Source organism: Lethenteron reissneri, chromosome 58 (assembly GCF_015708825.2).
Source record: "Lethenteron reissneri isolate LAM-NWPU_2019-01 chromosome 58, ASM1570882v1, whole genome shotgun sequence".
Lineage (NCBI taxonomy): Eukaryota > Metazoa > Chordata > Hyperoartia > Petromyzontiformes > Petromyzontidae > Lethenteron > Lethenteron reissneri.
The window spans coordinates 5171927-5191456 of record NC_083836.1 but is presented as its reverse complement, the minus strand read 5'-3'; the positions used below and the strand labels follow the sequence as shown (position 1 = coordinate 5191456).

The window sequence follows — 19530 nt, the reverse complement described above, 5'->3', positions numbered from 1 at the left end:
GCTGTGACGGTTCCACCTGAAGACGGAAGCTTGTGTTGCCTCCGAAACGTCGCGATTTAATTGATTTATTTTCTTTTTTACCTAGATGACTTTACCGAAAACGAATAATTTAAAGTCGAGTTTAGTCGTGATGTCACACCATCGTTGCCCTATGCCAAGGAGGTCGGGCAACAAAGATAACGAGAGACATTTCTTTTGTTCAAATTCGGTAACAAACAAAAACAATTACAGGTAGTCCCCGACTTACGATGGAGTTGCGTTACGACGACCCCATCGTAAGTCGAAAATATCGTAAGTCGAAGATGGCCTCGTCTACCCAGGAGTCTTAAAGAATGGTGATAATTTAGCAACACGGAGCAATTTACAGTAGCGGTTACTGTATAAACTATATGCGTACAGTACATCCCGGCAGCGTCCCAACGTACAGTATCGTACCTTGTACGCTGCTGCGTTTGCCTGCTGCGCGAAATTTAAAATATTTAACAATTTTCTCGTATCACTATCGCCATCGTAAGATCGAAATAGCGTAAGTGGGACCCCATCGTAAGTCGGGGACAACCTGTACTTCAATCGCCGCAATGCGACGTGAACACAAGACGGTCGTGTGGTCCTTGACAAATTACGTCTCTGAGCCAGAGGTCGCAACCGGGTACCCGATACCCGTACCCTACCCGATACCCGGCTACCCGTACCCGGCCAGGTACGGGTGCGGGTAGCCGTTTGCGACCCTGGTGCGGCCGGGTACGGGTAGGCCGTGAGTCACTGGTGAGTCACCGTTTGTCACTCATTTCGGGTAGGGTACGGGTAGGGAATGGGTACCCGTACCCGGCCGGGTATGGGTACGGGTACCCGTTTGCGACCCTGGTGCGGCCGGGTATGGGTACGGGTAGATCGTGAGTCACTGGTGAGTAACCGTTTGTCACTCATTTCGGGTAGGATACGGGTACGGGTAGGGAATGGGTACCCCTACCTGGCCGGGTATGGGTACGGGTACCCGTTTGCGATCCTGGTGCGGCCGGGTACGGGTACGGGTAAGGAATCAAAACCCGTTTGCGACTTCTGCTCTGAGCGGGTCCTTGAAGGTTGCCCACCGCTGCCCCCATGCCCTTCACGGCAACCGATTCGTTCTGGGCGCAGCGTTTAAAACACCGCACTCACAATGGCAACCACTGTGGTCGTACCACCAATGGGCAGCACCACGTCACAGTCTCTGTTTGCATGAAACACTCTTTTATATAGACGCTACATTCGTCTGCTGTGCATATAAAATACCAAACACCGTTAATAAAAATAATTGCATTTTGACTGCTTGTGTTGTGGTTATTGCAAACATGATGCCTTGTATAAAGGTGTCAGTTTTTGTACCAGTCGAAAGGGTAAAAACCTATTACTATATTTTGCCACTGGTAAAGGAGGTCTCATAGTGTAAATGCTTACCCCGAGCTCTCAATACTCTGATAGTGCGCTGTTTTTGAGTTGTACGCCTTTTGGCGTCATCTGGTCCAACACCAATGGAGACTAGGCTCTAAGGAAAGCTGTCTCGGGTGTGGACCAATCAACTTCAAGGACAGTGCATATCATTATCATCATCAGGGTTGTTTCTTTTTGTTTGCATTTTGACTGCTTGTGTTGTGGTTATTGCAAACATGATGCCTTGTATAAAGGTGTCAGTTTTTGTACCAGTCGAAAGGGTAAAAACCTATTACTAAATCATTACCGATGTAAAATTAAATCAGTAGCCAGGAGTTGTAAACATGAGGTTCATTTGCAGTGGGGAGGGAGTGAATGAACATCAGAGTCTGTGGGCCAGAGCACATATTGGCACCACCTCAGACAGCAAAACTTTAGCCGTGTCGATTTGTTCACAGGGCTGATAGAAAATGGATTACTGGATAACCACACTTCGTTATTTCACATGGTTGTCACACAAGCTATTGGCCAGTACTGACGAGCGAAGCACCTGGGTCTGGCAGGCCCGTGGTGGAAGATGCAACTGTGAACATATTGCACTGTGGCCCACAGAGAACAGGGGGAGGCCAATGCATAATTGATTGTGAATCAATGGGAGGCGGGAGGGGGGTGGGGCGGTGGTGGTAGTCTATGGAGACGCCACATGAATATTCTAAAGCTTATCTTTGTAGGAGGCTCGCACCTGCTTTTAAACAAGGCTCTGGCGATGCATAATGCATACGCGAGTGTAAACACACCGGGCCTGTGGAGACTGCGCACGGATGTTACTAACCCTCCGCGCTCTCTCGCCTGATTTTTAAGTAAGTAAATAAATAAAGCTACGGCTGCCACTCTTGCGAGACGTTGGCTTCCGTGCGCACCGCCTCAACGACGCGAGCCCCCGCCGCACGTGGAGGCCGCACGACGGAGCCTCGTGGGTTTGCCGAGCGAACGCGACCACGCGGGGGGCTGGGAGAGAGCGCGACGGGAACCCGTTGCATTCTGCGGGCGAAGGTTTCGTGCTAGCGTCCACGGTTTCTAACCGCTGGCTTATCCGGTGAAGTACGTAAATACAAAACAAAAGATCGCCCGTATAGCCTCGGCAGAGTGTTGGGGCAAGTGCTGGCGAGCGGCACCTATTAAGGGCCGTTACATTTTCCATCGTAAATAAAATCTACCAAGTCGATCCATTCCGGTTATATGACCACTCCCAGCTGAGCACAGAGAGTAAAGTACACTCACAGGCCACCACGGGAGGAAGCCACGTGTGGGAAAAGTTCATGACGGAGGCCAGGAGGAGGCGTTCGTGTTGAAGACGCGCAGAGCCCCACACTGGACATCTGTGAAAAGGAGTTTCACAGGCTCATCGGATTCCTCCTCCTCCAGTCTAAATAAAAGATTCCGATTCTGGAAGCCGATTTCACCGGGATAGGATCTCCGAATCGATCCGCCACCACTCGGAACACCAACGAGCTGGTCGGACCAAACTCCTCTCGCGCTCTCATCAAGCGAGCGGCGGACGCCGCTTAGAAGTTAGGCGGGCAGCAGAGGTCGCAAACGGGTTTTGATTCCTTACCCGTACCCGGCCGGGTACCCGTACCCTACCGGTACCCGGCCGGGTACGTGACTTTACCGAAAGAACCAAGAATATGAATCCCTGCAGTCACGAAAGCTTTAAATCGAGATTACAGTTAATTTTATTTGTACGTATTTAGGCAATTATTTTTTACCTTTCCTGTAACTTTCCACCCCTATCGTGCTTTTTGTATCGTTTGTTGTTCTTACGTTCTTACCCCGCGTCCCCCTACAGCACATCTGTGAACAAGTATAACCCGTAAAAATAAAGTTTTCACTATAAATCCTTTATATGCGTGGCGGCTAGAGTCCTCTCGTCCTCTGGCTTGAGATGGCTGCCACCTATGGGTCAGATGATTGCCTGCCACCATTAAGCAATTGGTAATTAAATATAATATTTTAGTCCTAAAAAGTGTTACATTTTTTAATTTTTTTTCACGAACATTTATTGCCACGCACAACGAGTCTGTGTGCAAAATGTAAGCTCGATTGGATCATGGGAAGTGGGTTAAAAAACGACCGAAAGATTTGCACGGTCGTAAGCGCGCAAGCAAGCAAGCGCGCAAGTGAACTTAATATAAAGGATATTAAAAAAATAGCTTCATAGCTCATCGGATTCCTCCTCCTCCTCCAGTCTAAATAAATATTCTCATTCTGGTGACGTGGAACTCACGGGTCCTGCGGCGTCGAGCGAGTCCGAGGTAGCCGGCGCCGACTCGGCAACCACGAACTGGTCGTCGTCGTCGTCGTCGTCACCGCCGTCGGAGTTCCTGCCTCCTTCCACTATGACGTTGGCCACGGCCTTGGCGCTCCCCGTCCTGAGCTCAGCAAATACGCGCACACACACAGAGATGAAGATACACGTACACACAGAGACCACCACACGCACACACACACACAGAATGATACACACACAGAGACAACAATACACGCGTACATAGAAATACGAAGATACACGTACACACAGAGACCACCATACGCACCACACACACAGTGAGAGAATGATGCACACAGCGACAACGATATTTTATTATTTCCCTTCTACATGACTTTACCGAAAGAACCAAGAAGATATAGAGCTCTTTTTCAGGCGCGACCTGCCGCACAAATGAAAACGCAACAAAGTTGCGTATCATCACGTGGAAATGTATACAGGTAGGAACAACAGGTTCCACACTGCCCACCAGGGATTATTTGTCTGTCCGTCGTGCACGAATGCGCTGTCCAACCAAGTTCCTACCTGCCCACTCCGAAGGAACGTGTTAGCATCAGCCAAATCTTCTAAACGTCTGTTTAAGGGGCTCTCGCACCTGCGTGCAGGTTCAAGGATAAACTCGGCCGAGTTTGTGGGGGGACCGCGAGGGTTGGGGTCGCCACGGCGATGCCTCGTTACCTCTCGGTCGGATGCGTCTCGGCGCTCTCCTGACGTCGGATTCTCGGTGCAGCCGGGCGGGCGCTGCTGGGGCGCGGGGGCCTCCTAGTACACACGCACACACACACACACACACACACACGCACACACACACGCACACACACGCGCACACACACACACGCACACGCACGCACGCGCACACACACGCACACACACGCACGCACGCACCCGCACGCACACGCACGCACGCACACACAGCACACATGCACGCACACACACACGCACACGCGCACACACACGCACGCGCGCACACACACGCACACACACGCACGCACACACACGCACTCACGCACACACACACACACACACGCACGCACGTACACACGCGCACACACACACACACACACACGCACACACACACACGCATCACAGAGCGCGCAAACAAAGACAAAGATTCCCCTTATAGCCTTAACAGACTGTTAGGGCAAGTGCTGTTAGCAAGCACTTATGAAGGCCGACACGGCACACAAGGGGGTGGTTGGCCAGCACCACGCCCGACCAGCTTTGTCTCCCCAGTGGGGATGTTTTTACACACCGCACCAGGTACTTATTAGAGGTTGAGTGGACCTAAGGGAGGCCCAGGGCCGGTTCAGATAACCGTGAGCGGGAATCGCGCGTGTGTACGCAAGTCCGTACCCTCATGTGTCCGCACTCATGTACGCAAGTGTGTACGTGCTGGTGTGTGCGCTCTCGTGTACACTAGTGTGTACGCTCTCGTGTCCACTAGTGTGTGCGCTCTCGTGTACACGAGTGTGTACGCTCTCGTGTACACTAGTGTGTGTGCTCTCGTGTACACTAGCGTGTGCTCTCTCGTGTACACGAGTGTGTGCGCTCTCGTGTGCACTAGTGTGTACGCTCTCGTGTACACTAGCGTGTGCTCTCGTGTACACTAGTGTGTGTGCTCTCATGTACACTAGTGTGTGCTCTCGTGTACACTAGTGTGTGCTCTCGTGTACACTAGTGTGTGCTCTCGTGTACACTAGCGTGTGTGCTCTCGTGTACACTAGCGTGTGTGCTCTCGTGTACACTAGCGTGTGCGCTCTCATGTACACTAGCGTGTGCTCTCGTGTACACTAGCGTGTGTGCTCTCGTGTACACTAGCGTGTGCTCTCATGTACACTAGCGTATGCGCTCTCATGTACACTAGCGTATGCGCTCTCATGTACACTAGCGTGTGCGCCCTCGTGTACACTAGCGTGTGCGCTCTCGTGTACACTAGTGTGTGTGCTCTCGTGTACACTAGCGTGTGTGCTCTCGTGTACACTAGCGTGTGCTCTCGTGTACACTAGCGTGTGCGCTCTCGTGTACACTAGCGTGTGCACATGCGTCCGCACCTCTGTAGCGGTAGCACAGCGACATCAGCAGCCTCGCCGTTCACCCGCGCTCCCTCCTCCTCCTTCTCCTCCTTCTGCGCGCCCTCCGCCTCTGCGATGCGGGAACGATTCACTCGCTTTGGCTCACGAGCGACAAGCCTGCCGCCGAAGCGACTCGCGTTCATCCCCGTTAACCCCTACGCGGGAGCACGGCCCGGTACGCCCTGCCCCGGACGCTGGGGATGAATGCGTTTGCAGGCAACGACAGCAATACTACCAGTTTACGTGGGGGATTCGTCCCTGAAAGGTGTGACTGACGGATATCGAAGCGCTTTAAAGGGGAATAGTAGTGAGGGAAAAAAGTATTTTATCCCCTGCTGATTTTGGTCAAATACTTATTTCCCTCGTTAAAATGCAAATCAATTCATAACATTTTTGACATGCGTTTTTCTGGATTTTGTTGTTGTTATTCTGTCTCTCACTGTTCAAATAAACCTACCATTAAAATCATAGATTGATCATTTCTTTGTCAGTGGGCAATCGTACAAAATCAGCAGGGGATCAAATACTTGTTTCACTCACTGTACGTGGTGGAGGCAAAGGTTGAGAGGCGACGGATAACGACAAAGGACGCACGATGCTGCAAGCGATGCAATTGCGTTGTTAGAATACACGCAGCAATCGTCGCAACCCCGACGACTGCGAAAAAAACTTCGTGGGACCCTCCTGAAAGAGAGCTGTGAGACTCCCGGGTGCCTGAGCCTCGCAGCGGCGCCAACGTTCGCTCGCCGTGCACGCCCCACCGTGAGGCCAGCCGCACCGGTGGCCTCCCGGGGCCCCACCTTCGTCGGCGGCGGCGGCGGCGTCGTTGGTGACGGCGTCGCGGTGCCGTCTACGGTGGCCCTTGGCTGTGGGCGGCCGCACCACCCGTGCCGGGCTCCCCGCCTGCGGCAAAACACGGCAACAGAAAAGTCGCACGCGGCATGACCGTCACCGAGTCCCAGAGGTCGCAATCGGGTACCCGATACCCGTACCCTACCCGATACCCGGCTACCCGTACCTGGCTGGGTACGGGTACCCGTTTGCGACCCTGGTGCGGCCAGGTACGGGTAGGCCGTGAGTCACTGGTGAGTCACCGTTTGTCACTCATTTCCCAACGTCTTGTCTCTTCTCACAATTCAAGTTCTTAGAATCAACCCACCCGCGCCTGCAACATGGCTTCATCCCAGAGGTCGCAATCGGGTACCCGTACCCTACCCGATACCCGGCCGGGTACGGGTAGCCGGGTATCGGGTAGGGTACGGGTATCCGATTGCTACCCTGGTGCGGCCGGGTACGCGTACGGGTAAGGAATCAAAACCCGTTTGTGACCTCTGCCGAGTCCCGGGCACGGTCGGGGACGATACAGCACGTCGTTACCGGTAAGCAACTGAAGACGGCGAAGATAATGTTCAGCTTTGCCACGCCGCACGTATCGTGAAGATGTACCTATGTACAGTAAAAGCTTGGCTTGCGAGTCACTTGGTCTGCGAGTGTTTTGCAAGACGAGCAATTTTTTAAAATAAATATTAATTTGATAAACGAGCGAGGTCTTGCAATACGAGTAGTACGTGTGTACGCTTTGTCTGCCGAGTGTTTTGATAAACGAGTGCTTTGGATTACAAACATGTTTCCAGAACGAATTATGCTCGCAATCCAAGGTTTTACTGTATGTTGAACGTCTTTCGCACTGTACGTAGACAACCGTGGATAAATATAATCGGAGATGCGGGGGGGGGGGGGGGGGGCAAGGACAACAAACTAAACACGAAACGCAGTTCTAAACGTAAACAAACTAAACACAAACCACAGTTTTAAACGGAAACAAACTAAACACGAAAAGCCGACAACGGGTGCACTACGGAGACAACGGCGTAAGAACGTGCTCAACGGAAGACCTGGCCCCAAAGAACGACGCGTTATTATCTCGCGAGAAGACAACGTGGGGCCTACGCAACGCGAGCCGTTCCAACGCACGTTCGAATGCTCGCTGAACATTTCAAATCTAAACGACACAGCAGCCACGTCGCTGTCAGTGCTCCACCACGGCACCCCCTTGAGGCGTTACAGCCATGCTGGACAGATGCCCTTGCGATAATTGGTTTTTTACCCTTTTATCTGGCAACAAAACTGACACCTTGTTTTACGAGGAGTCATGTTTGCATAGACCACAATACCTGCAGTCATAATGCAAAAAAACTCCGATAATGTATGCGCTGTCCTTGAAGTTGATTGGTCCACACCTGAGACAGCTTTTCTTAGAGCCTAGTCTCACATGGTGTTGGACCAGATGACGCCAAAAGGCGCACAACTCAAAGACAATGCACCATCAGAGTATGAGAGCTCGGGGTAAGCATTGCCTCCACCATCACCTAGAGCTCTTTTACACGCTTTCTATTAACTCACTCTGTCTGTTGTTGTCGTATCCTCAAATCTTGTAACTCAATTTTAACCCACTTCCCAATGTGGTATCGACTGCAAACTTGGTATACTTATGTCATACTGATGACAATACCATATTCTATAAAAAAAAATCTAAAACATATTTTAAAACATCATTTTACACACTTTTGATAAACTAACTGTCTGTTGTCGTATCCTCAAATATTGTAACTCAATTTTAATACACTTCCCAATGTGCTGTCGACTGCAAACTTGGTATACTTATGTCATACTGATGAAAATACTATATTCCATCATTAAAAATAAATATTTTTAAACAATCTTTTTATATGTTATGTTTCGGCTTGGGTCTAATTGTCCACGCTTAACTGACGTTGGCTGTAATTAGCCACGGGCCCCTTACGTTGTGGCAAGCTTCGGGGCCACTTCCTGGAGTCGTGGAGTTTTGCCATTACGAGCGCGGTACATTTCATTAAAGCGCGTTTTTCAAAAAGTATTTAAAAATATTACTTATTTTTTTCAGAAGCGACCTGGCTATTACAAATGGCCGCTCAACAAAGTGGCGTATCACGTGGAAATGTACAGCAGACAATATATCAAATCTCTGCACCAGATCGAGTTAAAACATGACATCACCCTGCTGCTGCTCTATTTAAGACCGGGAGCAAGTGGAGGGCTTCACCATTCTGGCAAATTGCCCGATGAAGCCGGATGTAATTACCAGCGAAACGTCGTACTCAAAATTTTAAATGATGTTCATTCACTCTTCAACACACACCGGTGGGCTAAAGTAGTGAACTATTTGTCCTTTGTAAACGTGACACTTTTTTACTGTTTGGCCGTGTCGGGTTGTGGAGGGTTACGACACATTTATAAATAACCAAAAAACCTTTATTATGAATATCATGGGACTTTGTTTCCCATTATCAAAGTATGACCATGAATAAGAATGGGGTTTGCCCTTCAGAGCGTGTTTGTTTACATGTTCACCACGTGTGGTTAATGCAGACTCGACTCCTTGCAAAAGGTTTCTATTTGGTGTTTGAACATCCTGCACCGAGCAGCATAACACAGCGTGGTCAAACAACCCCCAATGACAGACCCAGCATGGGCAGGCCTTTTTCAAGGTGCCGAGTGAGAAGCGGTTGGAACTTATCGACAACATCGGTGTAATGGAATGGCTTAAAACACAGTTTGGGTCGCGTCTTCCTTTGAATTCAAGGTGCAGATGGTGAAAGGAAAATACCTCAAAATCCACAGCATCGGCAGGCTCAGACGCAGGCTTGCGACAGAATGAGAAAGGCACGCACGCATGCACGCACACTCGTCTTAACACTGGGTTACTTGAAGCCGTGAAATGATCAGCAATGGTAAAAGCTCCAAGAACAAAGCGTGTGAGATACGGACCCCAATAGAAATGTGCCAAATGCATTCACGGAGCGTTGGGTAAGGAGGTAAGTGTCCCAGGAAGCCTCCCTCCCCCTTGCAAGCCACGGTCACTTACCTCCAGCCCTCGTGCGTCTTCTGAAGTAGCTGCAGTCGGCGGCTCCCTGTCTCTGGACTGGGTCACACAACACAGCAATTGGCAGCAGCTCACAGTGGCGAAATGTTAGCTAGCTCGCCTGGTATACAGGAGGTCGTGGGTTCGATCCCAACCCTCACCTCTGATTAGCATGGGAATGGCCAAGTACGGTGTGAAGGAAGTTGAACATACATTACATTCTATTTTTGTGTACGACGGAAATAGTTCAGCGGCTGAGCAAGTAAAACTCGGTGCACGGTTTATTTACGAGGTAAAATCAGTGGAAAGATGCATATATTGATAAAAAAAATATAAGTGTATCAATGAGAAGGTTGCGACGCACGCTTCAAATCCTGTACGAATTAATGTTTTTTTTCTTCAAGCAATTCGCATCCGTTTCATGAGTCGGGTTCACAAAACAACGCTGCGGGTTGCTGCCATTTTTGCGGCAATGTTAACAAACAGAATCTGCCCAAATCACCGCGGGACCGTGGGCACCGGGCCTCGTCGCTCACGGAGCAGGCTGTAACCCCCTGTCGGTGCTCTTGTTCAATATGAAAAAAACGATAAAAAACACACACCAGAATTCCTGAATCGAATTGTGACACCGAACCGTGACGTGGGAGCGATGTGCAGCGCTGGTGGGGGGGAGGGGGCGGGGTGAATAGCACCGCTCCCCGGTTCGATCGTCAACAATCCGGTGAACCGATCGATAGTGAATACAGCCGAGGTTTTTTCGGTTCCGGACAATTTGTTTTTGACATTAAACCGGAACATCCGAAGGCTGCACGGGCACCGAATGCCATTCCCTTTTCGGGAAAGTCAACAAATATCGTTAGCAACCCATCTAAATATCGATTTAAAGCTTTCGTGACTGCAGGGATTCATCTTCTTGGTTCTTTCGGTAAAGTCACGTAGAATGGAAGTAATAAAATAATAAAAATAAAACATAATAAAATAATTCTCACGACGTTTCGGCCACAACGCAAGCAGCCGTCATCAGGTGAAGACCAGGTCTGTCGGGGAGACAGCGTCTGAATGTAACAGCACCATGCTTGGAGCGTATATTTAAGCTGGGTTGGAAGGGGGGGGGGAAGGGGCGCCTTGACAAAAGAATTTGCATATCAAGAGGTCGCTTCCTGAAAAATAGCTCAAGTGGGCCTCACCTGGTAAACCTTCAAATAGTTTTAATTTCAATCCCATTTTCTTGGCACAGCAGCTCTGCAGTCACCCTCCGTGGAGCGCCAGCTCGTCTGTTTTGCCGGCCGGAGTCACCGTTAAGTTGCCTTGGCCTGGTTTGCATTGCTCAAGTGCCGGAGGGGGAGGGGTGGTGGTGGCTGGGGGGGGGGGGAGGCCTTGTAACTCAAAGGCCCTCACCCAGGTTAAATAAATAAGAGGCTCGCTCCGTTGATCCCATTAGCTGCCCGCAGGGGTGTGACCGCAGCAATGCAAAACTGAACTGTTAAACTATTTTAAATGTTACCAGGTGTAATGCCCACTTGAGCTATGTAGCTCTTTTTCAGAAGCGATCTGGCCATCACAAATGACAGCGCAACGAAGTGGCTCATCATCATCGCGTGGAAATTTATAGTGGCCAAATACTCGAAACGCGTGATGTTGATTCTAAACGTGGAGGGGAAAACCGGAGGACCCGGAGAAAAATCCGCTCGACAACAAGGGGAGAGAGACACGCAAACTCCAAATATACAGGCCTCGGGGGGGTTGGGATCGAACCCACGACCTCCTGTATAGCAAGCGAGGTCGTGAACATCTCTCCACCGTGAACCTCGCTTCACTGATCCCATTAGCGGCCCGTGGGCTGTGACCGCAGCTATGGTGAGGGCAGACAGGGTGACTTCTCGACCGAGTGCGCAGAAGCCGACCTGAGTTTTTCTTCAGGTTATTTATAGTCTCTTTTTTTAAATCAACGTTCATATATACGGGCCCGATGGTCTGTTTGCGGGAGAGGTGGAGCGGTGGGTTACAACGCTGTGCTGTAAACCCAGTGACCCGAGTTGGATTCCTGGGCACTGGAGAATACCAGTGGCGAGGGATATCTGAAGCGGACCTGGTCTTCCCCTTCACACAGCTTTGGTGTACGGTGTTGTTTTCTGCAATATTTTGCTGTCTTTTCTTGGATTTTCTGTTTGCACTCAGTCACACATTCACTTTAAGATGTTTTTTTGTTCATGTTTTTGTTTTTTGTTTGTTGCGGTTGCACCCGATTCAAGAGCCGAATGGCTCACAGGGCTATACCTAATACATGAACTTGAACTTGATATCGTGCACTCACCAACGTGAAGGATTGTTAACCCTTTCAACATTCCGATGACGTACGTGTACATAATCGGAAGAAAAACGAAAATAAAATAACGTTAACGGGACCGAAGCACCCACAAGGCCATGTGGGAGGGCGTGTGGCAGAGTCTGGCGCCAGCTATAATAATGTGGCGGTCGTGTCACTACAGTTCTCCGCATTGAGTACAATCTCTTAAAAAATATCGCCGCTATGCCTCTCGAAATAAAATTAAGCCGAGTCGCTCACGCGGTCCGAGATTCGGCGGTGAACGGGACCCCCCCACCCTGCAACTGGCAGAAGTCTCGGAACGGGAAAGGATTAAATAACGCCAATGACAACAAATACAGCATGGGAAGGCCTTCAAAAAGGGCCGAACATTTTAAAACGTATTTTGTTTCGATTTAAAGCTTTCGTGACTGCAGGGATTCATCTTTTTGGTTCTTTCGGTAAAGTCACGTAGAAGGGAAATAATAAAATAAAAAAAAATTATAAAATTATTCTCACGACGTTTCGGCCACAACGCAAGCAGCCGTCTAAGACCTGGTCTTCACCTGAGGACGGCTGCTTGCGTTGTGGCCGAAACGTCGTGAGAATTATTTTATTATGTTTTTTATTATTTTATTACTTCCCTTCTACGTGACTTTACCGAAAGAACCAAGAAGACTTATTTTGTTGTTGTTACTATTTTGTACGACCCACCACAAATCAGGTCGCTGTACCGAAACATTTGATAGAGACAGTCATAGGCAGAGTGGAAGAGTAAGGGGTCCTGGAGCCTGCACTTGAACACAGAGAACTAATTGACAGCGGGGTCAGCTGCAGAGACGAAGCGACCCCCCACTCCCAACCTCCCCCACCCATCGGCTGCAGCATACGTCCCCGCTCACCTTTTTATCTTTTTTCTCTTCGTCGCGCTGCTTGTCCCTCCGCCTGTCCTTGTCTTTGCTGCTTCCCGCGGCCACCCGGTCTCCTCGCTCGTCCCTGTCCTTCCGCTCCCCGCCCCTCTCCCCCCGCTCCCCGCCCCTCTCCCCCCTCTCCCGCTCCCTCGCCCCGACCCTCTCCCGCTCCTTGGAGCCCTCCGCGTTGCTCTCCTTCTCCCGCCTCCGCTCCGAGTCTCTGTCGCGGTGGCCGTCCTTCGTCCTCTCTCGGTCCCTTTCGCCGTCTTTGGACGCGTGCCGCTCTCTTTCCCTCTCCCTGCCCTTGCCGTCTTTGTCTCCCTCCTTGCTCTTGTCCTTGTCCCTGTCGCGATGGTGCCTGTCTTGCGAGGAGGCCTCCTTCTCCTGGCGTTCGCGGCTGCCCGAGGGCTCCTTGAACTCCACCTCCTTCTTGGTCTGCCCAAGAGACGCGGACGGAAACGCGAGCCGGCGGACGGCGTCAACCATCGACGCGCAGAACGCGTCGCGTGCGGGCGGCAACGGATTTGACACGCGCGGCGCCGCCGAAACGCCCACGGCACGGTAGGTGACGGCAGCTTGGGCGTCAATTTCACCCAGCCAGCAAAGCTGGCGATGGCTGGCTGGGGGGAGGAACGGACGGATGGACGGTCACGTCCAAAGAACTTGTGTGGGCTTGCTAGCTATCCTCTAAGCACAATGTCAGAGCGTCTTCCAACTCCCTCTGTGGTTGGGCAGCAAAGGCAATGCAGATCAATCCAATTGTTGTACTGTACTTGTTTGCTCCCCACCTTCATCATCCCTCACTTGACAGCGTGGTGAACCGTGGTGAAATAACCTCCACCACCCAAAAGGTGTGGGGGGGGGGGGAGGCTATCATCTCGCAGTAGATTGACAAAGAGCTATACAACATGATAATTGGTTTTTTACCCTTTTATCTGCCAACAAAACTGACACCTTTTTTACGAGGAGTCATGTCTGCATAGACCACAATACCTGCAGTCGTAATGCAAACAAAAAACACAACTCTGATAATGTATGCACTGTCCTTGAAGTTGATTGGTCCACACCCGAGACAGCTTTCCTTAGAGCCTAGTCTCACGTGGTGTTGGACCAGACGACGCCAAAAGGCGCACAACTCAAAGACAATGCACTATCAGAGCATGAGAGCTCGGGGTAAGCAAAAGGTGTCAGTTTTGTTGCCAGATAAAAGGGTAAAAAAACAATTTTCATATTTTTCTACTGGCAAATGAGGTTTCCAATGGAGCTGTACAACAGTACACTGGAACAAAAATCCAATCAAAAACAAAAAAATATAACTGCATTGTAGTTTCCGTGCAGCGGTGGAAAGATACGCTCTCGGTGTGACGTTCACCTCCACTCACAGCCTTGAGCTAGCCGCGGAAACTCCACATTTCCACGGCGAGGACCACTCCATCCAAGCCGTGCCGATTTTGACAAACCCCCAGAGGACGGGGGGGGTGTGGGGCGGGCTGGCGATGATCATCGGATTCCTCAAGGACAGTCCGTTCTCCTATAACGCCGCGTGTTGTTTTCAAAACGCGAGTTGGATGTAACGCGACTAATGTACCATTGGAACCTCATTTGCCAGTAAAAATATGATAATTGTTTTTTTACCCTTCTATCTGGCAACAAAACTGACACCTTTTTTACAAGGAGTCATGTTTGCATAGACCACAATACCTGCAGTCAGAATGCAAACAAAAAACATAACTCTGATAATGTATGCACTGTCCTTGAAGTTGATTGGTCCACACCCGAGACAGCTTTCCTTAGAGCCTAGTGTAATTAGGGAACAGGTTTTGTTATAACGCGGATGCAAATTGAATATAACGCGATCGAGTGAACGGAACCACGTCGCGCGAGTAGGAATAAGCGTTGGTAACGGCTACCTCGGCGTAGCCTCACACATGCCACTAGTTGATGCTTCTGGATGCTACCCACGCACCTCAGTGTTTGTTCGGCCTGCGTACGAATGTCACGCATTGTCGCGCCCTGTGCTTTACCCCCTATATTATTACATTCCTCATTATAACGCCATTTTTCCATCACGCGGTGTTTCTTCTTGAACGCAACTGCGACCGAGTCGCAAGGGATCAAACCGTATAAATATATTCCGATTCTAGATTTGAAGCTTTCGTGACTGCAAGGATTCATATTCTTAGGTTTTTTCGGTAAAGTCACGTAGGTGAAAAAATGAAAAAAAAAATATTTAATTTTTGTTATGAAATTAAAATTAATAAAAATAAAATGACTCTTAGTTTTTTCGGTAAAGTCACGTAGATAAAAAAATGAAATTTAAAAAATAAAAATAAAATAATAAATGCATTTTATTTTTTATTCATTTTAATTTCATTTTTTCACCTACGTGACTTTACCGAAAAACACTAAGAGTATGAATATTCCCATTCCAATTGTCCGGAACGTCCACCACGACCCAGCATCAGAACCTCGCGGGCATCTGGCACCACCACCACCGCCGTCACCGCCGCCGCTGGTAAGGCGACCGCCGCACGGAGTAGAGCAGCGGCGGTGACGGGCGGTGACGGGGCGGTGACGGGGCGTGATGCGGCGTTGAAGGGGCGGCACACCTCTCGTTGCCGCGACGGGCGCTCGTCGCGGTTCTCCTTGCCCTGCGACTTCACCGGTGCGGCGCCGCTCTTAGCGTCGCTCTTGGCGTCGGGCTTGGCGTCGGGCTTCTCCCCGGCGAGCACGCGTCTCACTGCGTCCTCGCTCGGCAGCTGCGGTGGGGGGGGGGGGACACAACAGCGCCATGCGCAGGCTCGGCTGAGGGCAGCGCGGCAAGATCCAGCGTTGTGCTGTGCTGCTACTACGACACACGACATGAGGACACTACTTGAGCAGAGTGGTACAAGGCGGAGGAAAGTGGAAACAATTGACGAAATGTGCAGTGGATACCGATGGCCTATCTGGCCATGGATCGCGATCATGATGACGACGACTGGGATGCAATGACTACGACGCCCGCCGCCTTGGACCGACACTGCACAACGTGGCGACGTACTGCTTTCTTCAGGACTTGTTTTTGTGTTGAGTTTGTTGTTATTCACAAATGTGGTGAGATGTTAACTCTCTCGCCCGGTATGCAGGAGGTCGTGGGTTGAATCCCGACCCTGTCACCTGTATATTTAGAGTTTGCATGGTCTCTCTCTCTCTCTCCCCGTGGTCGCGTGGATTTTTCTCAGGGTCCTTGGGTTTTCCCCTCCACATTTAGTAACAACACATGTTTGGAGTATTTGGCCGCTATACATTCGCACGTGATAAGACAATTCGTTGAGCTATCATTTGTGGCCGCCAGGTCGCTTCTTAAAAAGAGATTTTTTAGCTCAGAGGGGCCTTACCTGGAAAAAGAATGAAAAAAATTGTTTCATTTAAAAGTTTAGAAATTAGTTTGTTTCAGCCTTGCATCGCGAGCCTGAATGGGGAGAGACAGATGACCAAATCGTGAGGAGGGAGGGAGGAAGCCGGGGGGTGTGGTGATTCGTCACAGCACTTCCAATATGCACCGTTGGCTACGTACGGTGCGAAAGAAGTTCAATGTACGTCCGTCCGTACGGTCAAATCAATCCCGACAATCCTCCCCCCCCCCCACCCCCCCAACAGGGCACGGGACGATACTCATTCCGCTGTGGTAGCAGATTATATTAGACACGTATTAGCGTGCATTAAAAGGTAATGCCATAAACGTGCGTCCCCGTTGTTGATGCGGCTAAACTATTTTTTATTTTACCAGGTAAGTCCCACTGTACTGTATAGCTCTTTTTCAGAAGTGACCTGGCCACAAATGATAGCCCAACGAAGTGGCTTATCGTGCAAAAATGTATAGCGAGCAAATATTTGAAACGCATATTGATTCTACATGTGGAGGCAAAAACCAGAGGACCCGGAGAAAAATCCATGCGACCACGGGGAGCGAAAAAGAGAGGGAAAGGCAAACTCCAACTATACAGCATCGAACCCACCACCTCCTGTATACCAGACGAGGTAGTTGACATCTCCTAGCCACCGCGATGATGATGAGAGACGCAGACTCCAAATATACAGCAACAGGCGTCGTCAGGGTCAGGGATCGAACCCACGACCTCCTGTATACCAGGCGAGGTAGTTAACATCTCCTAGCCACCGTGATGATGACGAGCGAGAGAGAGACACGCAAACTCCACATACAACAGGCGTCAGGGTAAGGGATCGAACCCACGACCTCCTGTATACCAGGCGAGGTAGTTAACATCTCCTAGCCACCGTGATGATGATGAGCGAGAGAGAACACACAAACTCCACATACAACGGGCGTCAGGGTCGGGGATCGAACCCACGACCTACTGCGTACCAGGCGAGGTAGTTAACATCTCCTAGCCACCGTGATGATGATGAGCGAGAGAGAACACACAAACTCCACATACAACGGGCGTCAGGGTCGGGGATCGAACCCACGACCTACTGCATACCAGGCGAGGTAGTTAACATCTCCTAGCCACCGTGATGATGATGAGCGAGAGAGAACACACAAACTCCACATACAACAGGCGTCAGGGTCGGCGATCGAACCCACGACCTACTGCGTACCAGGCGGGGGAGTTAACATCTCCTAGCCACCGTGATGATGAGCGAGCGAGAGGGGAACACACAAACTCCACATACAACAGGCGTCAGGGTCGGGGATCGAACCCACGACCTACTGCGTACCAGGCGAGGTAGTTAACATCTCCTAGCCACCGTGGTGATGATGACGAGCGAGAGAGAACACACAAACTCCAAACATACAACAGGCGTCGTCATGGTCGGGATCGAACCCACGAGCTCCTCCTGTATACCAGGCGAGGTAATCAACATCTCGCCACCGTTGCTGCGTGACGCTGCCATCCTACCGCCCCCACCTTGCTGAGGCAGCACTGTGCGAGCGCTTGCAGGAACTCGTTGGTTCTCTCCGGCTCGTGACCGGCCACGATCTTGGACGGACGCACCGGCACGGCCTCCCCCGACGCCATCGCCACCACATCGATGGCCTTCTGCAGGAAGGTGATCTTGGCCTCCCTCTCCTGTGCAACGATAAAGTTTGGCGCGATACGATGTGCTACTACGCATGCACGTGCGGTGAGATCGCGGGACGGATAATTGAGTTGCTCACTCCGAGCTCTCAATGTCCTGATAGTGAATTGTCTTTGTGTTGTTCGCCTTTTGGCGTCCTCTGGTCTGACACTGTTTGAGATGAGGCTCTAAAGAAAGCTGCCTCTGGTGTGGACCAATCGGTTTTCAAAAACAATGCAACCAGAGTTTTTGTTTGCATGCTCACCACAAGTATATGTGGTTAATGCAGTAACATGATTCCTTGCAAAAGGTTTCTGTTTGGTGTTTTAACATCTTAACACAACTGTTTTATTGCCAGAAAGGGTAAAACCTATTGTTACATCTGGAAGAACTGTGTTACAGCGAAAACACGTTGTAATGCGAACACCATGCGTTGCGCGAGGAGTTACCGTGTAGCGAGCGGTGTACAATGAGGGCTCGCTCCGATGCCTACATTTAAGCAATCATTTGAATCCCAATAAAACCCAATTACGCTGTAGGCATCGTAACTAAGCATCCATTTTCTGGCCATTAAACACAGCCTCGCGTCACGTCACAAAGGTGACCTTGGCCTCCCTCTCCTGTGCAACGATACAGTTTGGCCAGATACGATGTACGACTTCGCACGTGCAGTGAGATCGCGCGACAAATAACTCGTACTGCATCATTCCGCTGTACCGTATCGCACCGCTGAACACGCGTTAAAGCGAGGGGTTACAATATAGTCAGCGGTGCACAATGGGGTCACACTCCACTGCCGATATTTAAACAATTATTTAATCCCCATAAAACCCCAATTACAATGGGGACTAGGCTCTAAAGAAAGCCGTCTCGGGTGTGGACCAATCAACTTCAAGGACAGTGCATATTATTATCATTATCAGAGTTGCTTCTTTTTGTTTGCTTTTTTGACTACTTGTGTTGTGGTTATTGCAAACATGATGCCTTGAATAAAGGTGTCAGTTTTGTACCAGTTTAAAAGGGTAAAAACCTACTACTATATTTTTCCACTGGTAAAACAGATCTCATAGTGTAAATGCTTACCCCGAGCTCTCAATACTCTGATATTGCACTGTGTTTGAGTTGTACGCCTTCTGGTGTCATCTGGTCCAACACCAATGGGGACTAGGCTCTAAAGAAAGCCGTCTCGGGTGTGGACCAATCAACTTCAAGGACAGTGCATATCATTATCATTATCAGAGTTGCTTCTTTGTTTGCTTGTTTGACTACTTGTGTTGTGGTTATTGCAAACATGATGCCTTGAATAAAGGTGTCAGTTTTGTACCAGTTTAAAAGGCTAAAAACCTACTACTACGCCGTAGGAGTCTTAACTAAACATCCCTTCCCGGCCATTAAACACGGCCTCACGCCATGTCAGTCAAAGGCCACTGGACGATTGCTCCACCACTCAAACCCTTCTGGAGAGTAATCCTCCACTGACCTCGCTCACTCAACACTGAAGGGCCACCAGCTCAACGCTGCAAGTCAGCCAGGGA

The 19530-nt window shown here is 50.1% G+C and overlaps 1 protein-coding gene across 2 annotated transcripts in view; it reads right to left on the bottom strand.

The window, feature by feature from the left end:
• TRAF3IP1 (TRAF3 interacting protein 1) overlaps positions 1-19530 on the bottom strand; it is a 37898-nt gene that overhangs the window by 7373 nt on the left and 10995 nt on the right. The window contains exons 3-11 of one of the 2 annotated variants that reach the window (XM_061575454.1): positions 17845-18006; positions 15538-15687; positions 12920-13363; positions 9716-9772; positions 9458-9493; positions 6612-6714; positions 5791-5881; positions 4418-4501; positions 3698-3842 (exon numbers count right to left, since the gene is read on the bottom strand). In XM_061575454.1, the coding sequence (XP_061431438.1) occupies positions 3698-3842; positions 4418-4501; positions 5791-5881; positions 6612-6714; positions 9458-9493; positions 9716-9772; positions 12920-13363; positions 15538-15687; positions 17845-18006 (1272 nt within the window). The remainder of the gene's footprint in view (positions 1-3697; positions 3843-4417; positions 4502-5790; positions 5882-6611; positions 6715-9457; positions 9494-9715; positions 9773-12919; positions 13364-15537; positions 15688-17844; positions 18007-19530) is intronic. The other variant, XM_061575455.1, reaches the window with a different exon arrangement.